The following is a 10,370-nucleotide window of genomic DNA, read 5'->3' on the forward strand; positions in this document are numbered from 1 at the left end:
TAGTCGCTTCAGCAGAGAGAAGATCGAACGCTGTGTTCGAGCCATCTTTTCACGGATGAAAGGAAACTTATTGATTCAACTAAAGAAACATAAAATCTAAAAACAAATGCCAAAGGCTGATGAGCAAGCAAGCAACAGGCTACAGAGATATTACAAAGAGAAAGAGGAAACAACCACCTGCCACCAGAAACACAACAGCAAATTAAACACAGGAAAACAAGAAGACAAGTCTGAAAAAGGACTTCGATAATCATGTACAGGAGATAATTTTCTTGCAGTAGAAATGAAGGCTCTGCTTCTCAAGCCATAAAAGGAGTTTGATATGTCCTCTGTGAGAGAGAAAAGCTCAAGGTGAAGGCAGGACAGTTTGTTTTTGTTTTTTTTCATTTTGGTCAATAAACGCAGGACAGTTAGGCCACCCATTTTTGATCTCAAATTTTAGTTGACTGTTAAATTTGGTCAAATCTTAAATGTATTCTGCCTTCCAAAACAGAACGCTCAAACTCCATAACCTAAAAACTACACGCCCTTCAGCCTCGCACCCAAATATCAGATTTTCTCTGTTTTCTTTTATTTATTTTTCTGAAGGAGAAAGAAAGAAAACAACAAACCTCCAAACAAAAATAGAAAGGAAAATAACTGGAGGTGCCTCTTCGATTTCCTTCTTCTTCTTCTTCTTCTTCTTCTTCTTCTTCTTCTCTCTCTCTCTCTCTCTCTCTCTCAAAGTCACGAGAAGCAATCTACAGCTCATTCAAATTTCTCTTCCCATCTATAAAATTCTTCTGATTTTGAAAAACAGACATATCTTTTTTTTTTCTTCCTTGCGTTCTTTTTAAGCTACACACCCTTTTCATCCCAAACCCTTTTAAGCTTGAACACACTTCTCTTTTCCTCTGTAATTCGCAACGCTTTCTCTAACACGTTTCTCTTTCTTATTTCATTCTTTTGAGAACTTGCAAACCGTTGGAATTTCATTTTCATTTTCTGATATTCTTGTGTTCTTTTCAACCTTTGGTCAACCCACCAGCTGAAACTCGGGCTTTCTTTCTGTTCTCCAACCCTCGTTTCTCCGGGGCAAGGGCTTTTCGTTTCCATTGATTGCCCATAATTTTGTTCTTGATTCTTGTTCCATATTGTTGCAGTGCCCATAATTTCAACTGGGTTTGTCTTCCTTTTCATTTTTAGCCATTGATTAATCTCTGCGGTCTACCCTATGCTGCCTCAGCAGAAAAACCCAGCTGGGGTTTCCCAATCTATGCATCAGCAAACAACTTCAAATAACAATCTTGAGGAACCAGAGAAAAGACCCTTCTCTATAAGGTGATTGATCTTCGCATATTATAATATATTTGGGAGAGAGTGTGTGTTTTTTCTTGTCTTTTTTATATATCTTCATCTAGTTTTTCAGATTCTATTTCATAACCTGTATTTGATTTGTATTTTTTTTTTCGAGTGGAAATGCATGTTTCTGTATTTTGATTTCAATTTTGTTCCATTAATTTGAAAACAGAATACTGTTTATTTAATAGAACCGTGCGGTTTTTGTTCTTTCTGTTTTGGGGGTTTTCAGAAGAACAAGTTTGGAGTAAACTAAATTTCCAGGTTATGAACAAATTTCGGTTCTCCCTAATTTATGAGGTCTTGCTCTTTTATTTATCTGTACTGTGAGTGAGTTTCATGTTTATTTCCATTCGTATATATCTGATTTCGTGTATTTAATTTTTCCTTTGTTTCCTTTTGTGCAATAGTATCGCGCATGTTCATTTTATGTTGAAGAATGAGTTGCACTACATTCAACTTAAAGTTTTTTGCTCCAAAAATCAACTAGCCTCTCATTTATAACTATTTCTATTTGCAGACAGTATGTTCTTGCTTGTCGTCAGAAAGATGTCTTTTCTAACTGGCCATTTCCAGAAAAATACTTGCAAATTTGTCTCAATTACGGTATTAGTGATGTGTTGCCGCCCCTTGAATCCCATAATTCAGCCATCCAATCACTCAGAGGAGCTGTAGGTTTGAATTGTACTCAACAAGATGATGAGAATGTTGATTACTCCGAAGACAAAGAACCAGATACCATTGAGCAGGAGATTGAAGATGAGTGTAAATTATACTCTGACTCTGAGGAAGCAGTATCGGCACTTTCAATCCAACATTGCCATTTATCTCCTTCAGATAGCAGTCATAAGTATGAAGAAAACAAGACTGGCTTCAGTCCCCACGATGCTTCCAATATTGTGGTTTCAACAGATCAACCTTCAACACCTTCAACTACAATACCAAGTTCACACCTTAATGTTATTCAGTGTAATAAAACATTGACTTCTTCTATGAAGCCGAGGCGTATGAAAAAACAACACAAGGGTAAGCATAAGAAGCGGTCGATGGCAAGTATTTTATCTGTAGCCAAGCCTTGTACATCAGAGGATCTCCTTAGAATTAAAAGATTGTGCTGTGTTTCGAGCGCACCTCTTGAGCAGGGGGGTGAAGGAATTGAGAATATGATCGATGTTAGGCATGACTGCAATTCTGATCTAACCAAGGATTTCTCGAGTGAAAAGCTTGAAAGAGATGATAGTGAAGAAGCCAAGCTCAGTATGCTGTCCAGACAAAAAATTGTTGTGAAGTTCAAGTTTAGCTGTGGCAAATCCGATGTCTGAAGCAAAAATTAATTAAACTTGCAGATTATATATGAGGTACAGTCTCAGCCTCATTATCTTTCTCCTATAATTGATTGTATTTGCCCCATGTTTTATAGATTTTATTTACAATTAATTTGATAGCACCTGTTCTTACGCATAGAGATAGAGTTTATGTTTAAAATGATCTGAAATGACGATTGTCTTTGATTTGACATTTCATTTTAATATCTGTATTCCTAGATTGTTAATAATAAAACTAACACAGATAAGTATTCTCAGAGCATGTACATTTGCTAGTTTCCCCTATGAACTTTAACCAAAATATTCTTCTCAACTTCTTTATTAGGCTTCAGACAATGTTTATTAGCTCTGCTGCAAGTTATGCTCTGTGTCAACCTACAGCTTTCTCCTTCATGGCAGGTCGCTATGTAAGAAGTTGAGGATTTTGTCAGATGCAGTATAAATTCTTGAATCTCATGGTACAGTCTATGCAAAAATTCCAGCGCTAGGAGCTCCCAGTTGGTTTGGCATTATTCACTCAATGTGGAATGAAGATAGGGTTGTTCAACATATGAAGGTCATGAGGGACAGTAGGGATGCATCCGGTTCTTTATTTCAAACCATACCCAAACTAAGGAAACGCATATGGTCTCATATCATGCTCAACATAGTGCTACGTGATGTCAACTCATTCATTGTAGAATTTTTGTAGAGCCACCATGGTTTCTATGTGCGTTTGGCTGAAATTGTCTTTCATTTTGAAGCTCTCTCTGCTGAGCACAATGATGGGTACTTGGAAAGAGGTCAGCTTCATGGGCTATCTGGTACAGTCACAATCTTGGGATGCATGGGATTGAGATCCCTGAGTTGCATTGTCTTTTAACATGTCATTATCTTTGCTTGATGAATACGAGGAGTGAATGCACTTTTGGTGATGCCTCAAAGACCCAAAAACATGCTCGTTTGAAATGTCCTCCTGTGGCTCGACCAAAACTCAATGTAGATGGTTCTTCAAAACCAGATTTGAGGTGCTACTGTTGGGAATGACAAAGGCGAAGTGATGGTCGTGACAATGACCCTTTGGGCGGCATTTCCAGAATGAGATTCTGGCAATTTCATGTGAGTTGAAGCTTGAACTGGATTCGGTGTTTCGTTCGATTATAGTAGAGCCCACATCTGAAATTTGAGGATGATGCATACGTAGCTAATGCCAGCATATAGCTACTGTCTCAGTTTCTTTTCTTTTCTTTTCTTGTGACTATATTCCTAGAGGTTGTAATAGGGTTGCTTAATCTGTCACCTTACTCCTTGGCTCTAAGTTTCTTTACAATCAGATATTGATGTGCCCATTTCATATTATTAATTGACATTGAGAATCTTTGGAGATTGACCAGACAATAAAATATATATATGGGGGGCGGATCTGTGGCACTACATTTTTGACACAAGTTTTGACACAATTTTTGAGCCATTAGATTACTCCACTTTCAATGGTTGATATTAAATATTACATGGCAAGTAGTTTTAATTTTTTTAAATAGACAATCATTAATTTTATTTTCTCTCATAAAAATGAAAGAAATTTTTTCTCTCTCCAATCCCACATTCCCACGCCTCTCTCTCTCTCTCTCTCTGTGTGCAGAGTACAACCCAGGGTGTTGAGGCCATTTGAAGAAACACTCATTTTGGACAGCGCAGCAAAGACACCAGCTAGAAGAAAGAAAAAAAAAAAACAATTCATAAACTGTAATTCCATATATCATTCCACAGGTAATCCATTTTTTTCTAAAACCAACCCCAAAGAGGAAGGAGGTTGAAGAAAGTGGTGTGGCATCAAATTTTCTCTTTGTATTCTCTCCCTATTAATCGGAAAAAAAAAATAGTAATAGTCAAAATTTTCATATATGAGAAGATTAAAATCCCTAAATCAAATCCTCAAAATAAGAAATCCTACCAACAATTTGAAACAAATTGAAATGAATAGCTTACTCATAGATACCTAAGAAATACACTTAATCCCCTTGGAAACTATTAATTCTTTAAATTCCTAATCTAGAGGTCCTAGTTTAATTCCAACAAAAAATAAAATTAAAATAAACCAAATATGATGAAGAAAATCGAAAATTGATATATCAACCTGGAGGAAAGCTTTCTTCCCGACGAAGAAGGCAAAAATTGAGAGAGAGAGAGAGAGAGAGAGAGAGAGAGAGAGAGAGAGAGAGAGAGAGTGTGTGTGTGTGTGTGGGATTGTGGTTTGAGCATTTAGTTTTTAGTGAGATTCTTTATTTATTAGACCTTAATAAATATTTGAGATTAAAGAGGCAAGAGAGATTACGTCTTCCAGCAAAAAAGTTGGAGAGAGCAATAGTGGCTGCTCTTAGTTTTCCAAAAACTTCTCTTAACAGTAAGAGAATATGATAGCAATATTTCCAAAATCATCACCATAAATGTTGGATAAATTTACACTTCAATTTTGGGTTTGCCTTGCATCACATGACATAGATTGTCGAGAATCATCATCATCCAAAAGATTCATATATAAGAAGAGTTAATTTGTAGTTACGACATCTGCTATAAATTCTTAAATCACCCAAATTAGAGGAAAAGTCGAATAATTTTCGAGTAAACGTGCATGTAGATGTAGTAGTTCTCACTGTCAACCATATATATATGCAAATACGTTCAGGGAGAAGTGCATTTGGATGTCAAACATGACTAGGATACACCAACATATCAAGTAATTCTTCGATCTAAAGGTCAAACTATAGAATTCTCCAACTTCACCGCAAATTCGATTCTTATTTTACCTCCGGCGCTTCGAAGAACCAAGTAGGCAACTTTTCTAGCTATGAAATGCAGTGTTGTATGCTAGCATATTTATACCTCAACTTTCAAAAGACATGGCTCAAACGTTAACACTGATAAACTTCCGACCACTACAATGCTTTACAAATAAGATGTTTGAATGGAAAATGCAAAACCCTAAACACAAACTTGCAGCAGATTCACATGCAGATTTCCTGACGTGCAGATGAAGTGTTTGACAGACAAACCGGTGAAAATAGACATTTAAATAAAGATTCAGTGAGGGTTTAGGGTTTGACAGACGAGATTATAATAGATGCAGCACTCTCAACTACATCTATAGTGATGAATTTTTTGGCTGATGGTATGGCTATTCTTAGCCTTGCGATAAATATTGAACCTTACTATAGGATCCCGAGCCTCTACATTTAGCATTTGTACATTTAAACGCATTTAGAGCAATCTTAATCATTTGATTAATCTAATGAAGTTTAATTAGTCCACGTCATCAAAATTATATTATATTAAAACTCACTATTTATACACCCTATCATTTTCCCCTTGCCCATCTTTAATGAGATCAAATTTATTTTTATTTTAATGTTAATCAATACCCTGGACTTGCAGACACGCATTGCTCATGGCCGCCATTTTTCCTATGATCCACCTTCAACCCCCTTATAATTTATAGTTTTAGTCTCTGCACAAAAGATGTTCGAATGGTTAATGTTCAGGGGCTTTGCTTATCAAAGTCCATGACATTAGGAGTCCGGGAAACTACAATAAATAAGATAAGTAATCGGTAAGTGATGATAAGGTACAATAGGAGAGTTTTAATTTTATGTAATTATAATGACGTGGAATAATTCAATTCGTTAGATTAACCAAATGGTTGAAATTTCTCTAAATACGTATAAATGCATGAATGCTAAATGCAGGGGCTCATGATCCCTTACTGTATACCTCATTTTTTCTTAACCGAAAAGATTCAATTTTTATTAAGCAGATAATATAGTGACACTACGACGTTTTACTATTTGCGCGACAAGATTTTGAGCGACGAATACAAGTTCGTCGCGCAAAATGCAATACATCGACGGAAAAAAAGTTTCATCTCGCAAAAAATTGAAAACTTGTGCAACCAAAGATTTCGAAGCGCAAAATCTCTTAGCGCGACAGATACTCACCTTCGTCGCACAAAGTGAGCAAAAAAAAAACCCCGGGTTTTTTTTTGGCGCCAAATACTTGCGCGGCAAGAGCAATCGTCGCGTAAGAAAACCTAGCGCGATGATGAGACACTTCGCCGCGTAAAGGTGAACACAAAACAGGATCGATCCCGTTAATTGGCTGCGAAAACTTGTGCGACGACAGGTTTCGTCGCAAAAGACAACTTAGCGCGACGAAACAGTTTATCGTCGCGTAAGAAAACGAAGGATTTTTTTTTTTGGCACCAAAATAATTGAGGGGGGATATTTTTTTTTGCGCGACGGAATTAGTTTTCGTCGCGTAAAGTTGATGTCGATACATTCTTGCGCGACGAAATATAAATGTTGCGCCACGGAATTTTGCTTTTGCGCGACGAAAACGTCATGCGTGGCGCAAAAGTTTTTTCTCGACAAAAAAAATCGTTTTGTGCGACAGAAAAATAGTTTTTCGCGACGGCAGTTTGCGCAACGAAATCTATGGTTCGTCGCGCAAAGTCCTTCTTCTTCAAATCAGAATTCTGCCATTGCAGAGGCAGAAGGCAAAAAAAATTTCTTTCTGCCTCTCTGTCAACCTCTCTACCGCTGCCTCTGCTGGAAATTCAGTACGTTCATTGGGTAAGTATTTTTTGTCGTTAGTTTATAAGTATTAATGTAAATTCGTACTAACACTATTAATTTTGTTCTCGTTAGGGATATTTATAATTAGCGATTGGTGGAGAACGATTGAGAAGGTATTTTATTCGTTTTATATATTAAAAATGTTAAAATTAGTTTGTTATGTGTATATTTTTTTTGTGAAGTTATATTTATATTATGTTGTTAAATTGTGCGTGACGAAGCACAATGTGTTGTGATGTACGAAGTTAATTGAAATTAACTTTGTACTTTTATTTGTATGTTTAGTAACATTTAGTTTCCCGTTCGAGATTAGTTGGATTTCGTACATGGATGCGTAAAGCATGACTGCGGTCAAATTAATTCTTGAATTGTCCCACTATTTGGACAATTTGGTAATGCATAGTGTTGTCACGTAATCTACGGCTACATGATTAGGTTTCGATTATGGAGATTTCGGTGTCATCTCGGTACCTTCTTCGGGTGGTATGTAGGTATTTATACCTATGCCCACCTCAAGAACTGTATCGAGATGCTGCCGAAATTCATCCATGTCGAAATCTAATTTCATGTAGCCGTAGGTTACGTGACAGGACTATGCATTCCCGAATGGGATAGGGCCCTTACCAAAGGCATAAGGTGACATTATAACTTCGTATGAAGTTGTTGTGAATGTTGTGTTATGATTGTGGTTTCAGAAATTATGAGCAGAAGGTGGATACAGAACCCGAATAGATGCGCAGACGAATACTTGGATGGAATCGAGGATTTTATTGAGTTTGCACGTAGACACAACCCGGGTGCAACTAGAATCCGTTGTCCTTGTAGGATGTGTAATAACACGTTGTGGTAGACAATTGAAAATGTTGGATTTCATTTAGTAAGGAATGGAATGATTGAGACATATAGCATTTGGAACCTTCATGGGGAACAATTAGACCATGCTTCGTCTTCAAATACCACAAGAATGAACAATGTTGAACCTATTGTGGATCCTAATGATCAAGTCATGGATATTATACAGGATGCTTTTCCATTTGCATCGACCAACATCAATCACGAAAGGGAAGATGACGTGCCTACACCAATAAACAGTGCGGGTTTGAACAATATGAAAAACTGTTAAAAAATACCAACCAAGAGTTATACCTGGGGTGCGAGAGCTTTTCCGTTCTCACGGCCATTGTAGAGCTAATGCACGGAAAAATAAAGTATCGTATGTCGAACCTGTGTTTCGATTACTTTTTGGGGGTTTTCAAGAGAATGCTTCCGACGGACAATTGTTTGCCGAAAGACCATAAACACGCGCAAAAGGTGTTGAATGGTCTTGGATTGGGTTATGAAAAAATTCATGCTTGCAAAAATAATTGCATGTTATTCTACAAGGAGCATGAAACGTTGGATACATGCCCTATATGCAATGAGTCGATATTCAAAATGACATCTCAGAATAGAACGACTAAGATCCCACAAAAAGTCATGCGTTATCTGCCCCTGAAACCTAGGTTGCAGCGATTGTATATGTCGACGCATACTGCCACAGACATGAGATGGCATAAGGAAAAAAGGGTAGACGATGATGTGATGCGGCATCTTGCAGATGGGGAGGCATGGAAAAAGTTCGATCGAACGTTCCCCGAGTTTGCTGCTGATCCCCAAAATGAGAGATTGAGACTTGCCACTAATGGATTCAATCCGTATGGGGTTCTAAACCAACACCACAGCACTTGGCCGATTTTCGTATTCCCATATAATTTGCCGCCTTGGAAATGCATGAAAAAAAATACATGATGATGACTGTTTTGATAACTGAGGATCATAGGAGGTCAATTCGATGTTTACTTAAGGCCGCTGGTTGATGAGCTGAAGGATTTATGGACAAATGGTGTTCGTACGTACGATAAATCAACTGGGAAGATGTTCACTTTACGGGCAGCAGTTATGTGGACTGTGAATGATTTTCCAGCATATGCAATGGTTTCTGGGTGGAGCACAAAGGGTTATATGGCATGTCCTGTATGCAAGGAAGATGTAACTTCTGGTTGGCACGCAGGAAAAGTTTGTTACCTTGGTCATCGGAGATGGTTACCATGGGACCACGAGTGGCGGGAAAAAGATAAAGAGTTCGATGGGAACACAGAGCGTCGCCTCAGCCCTAGAGAATGGTCCGGTGATGAGATCTTGGAACAACTTAACTGTTTGGATTTTGCTCCGTTCGAAAAAACAGTTAGTCGGACCAGACCTTCTACACATATGAACTGGACTCACAAGCCTATGTTTTTTGAGCTCCCATATTGGTCGAAACTCAAATTGAGACACAATCTAGATGTGATGCATGTTGAGAAAAATGTATTTGACACATTGGTGGGCACGATTCTAGATATCGAGGGCAAAACAAAAGACACAATCAAAGCCCGTCTTGATTTGGAAAGAATGGGCATACGAAGGGGTTTAGGGATGAACAGGGACAGTGATAAAGCTAGAAGGGATCTTGCATTCTTTTCTATGAAACCGAATGACAAAAAAGAGTTTCTAAAGTTTGTATCATCTGTGAAGTTTCTTGATGGGTATGCTTCTAATATCGCACGTTGCGTGAATGTTGACGGGGGTAAATTTACTGGACTGAAGAGCCATGACTGCCATGTATTTATGCAATGCCTACTTCCTGTGGGTATTCGACATCTATTGCCGGAAGATGTTGTGAAGCCAATCATGTTGTTGTCCAGAATTTTTTCTCAATTGACGGCAAAAACATTGCGAAAGATAGACATGTTTCAGTTGCGCCATGACATTGTCCAAGTCCTATGCAAGTTTGAGATGATATTTCCTCCAGCTTTCATCACAAGTATGATGCACGTGATGGTTCACTTGCCAGAAGAGGCATTGCTTGCTGGTCCTGTCAACTATCACTGGATGTATCCAATAGAAAGGTATATAATCCTTATCGTTTATGTATGCATTGTTATCACAGGCTTGCTAATTTGTATCATATCGTTTTATTTTGACAGGCTTGTCGAAGAGCTGAAAAAAAGTGTACGCAACAGGGCGAAGCCCGAATGATCAATTATAGAGGCTTGGGTTCAATATGAGTCGCTTACTTTCT

The 10,370-nt window shown here is 37.8% G+C and overlaps 1 protein-coding gene across 2 annotated transcripts; it reads left to right on the plus strand.

Annotated features, from left to right (window-relative positions):
- On the plus strand, window positions 491–4,510 carry LOC18793934. 2 transcript variants are annotated; one of them, XM_020560225.1, is made up of 3 exons: window positions 491–1,320; window positions 1,859–2,696; window positions 2,989–4,510. In XM_020560225.1, exons 1-2 carry the CDS (start codon window positions 1,214–1,216, stop codon window positions 2,658–2,660), a joined length of 909 nt encoding a protein of 302 aa, XP_020415814.1. In that variant the 5' UTR covers window positions 491–1,213; the 3' UTR covers window positions 2,661–2,696; window positions 2,989–4,510. The 2 variants fall into 2 exon arrangements, with proteins under 2 accessions (XP_020415814.1, XP_020415809.1); XM_020560220.1 differs by having other exon boundaries at window positions 3,063–4,510.

The sequence above is a fragment of the Prunus persica genome, chromosome G1 (genome assembly GCF_000346465.2).
Source record: "Prunus persica cultivar Lovell chromosome G1, Prunus_persica_NCBIv2, whole genome shotgun sequence".
NCBI lineage: Eukaryota > Viridiplantae > Streptophyta > Magnoliopsida > Rosales > Rosaceae > Prunus > Prunus persica.

Coding starts and splice junctions, on each gene's coding strand:
- LOC18793934 (XM_020560225.1), top strand. CDS start 1,214: ATGCTGCCTCAGCAGAAAAACCCAGCTGGGGTTTCCCAATCTATGCAT. Junction 1,321..1,858: donor AAAAGACCCTTCTCTATAAG/GTGATTGATCTT, acceptor TTCTATTTGCAG/ACAGTATGTTCTTGCTTGTC.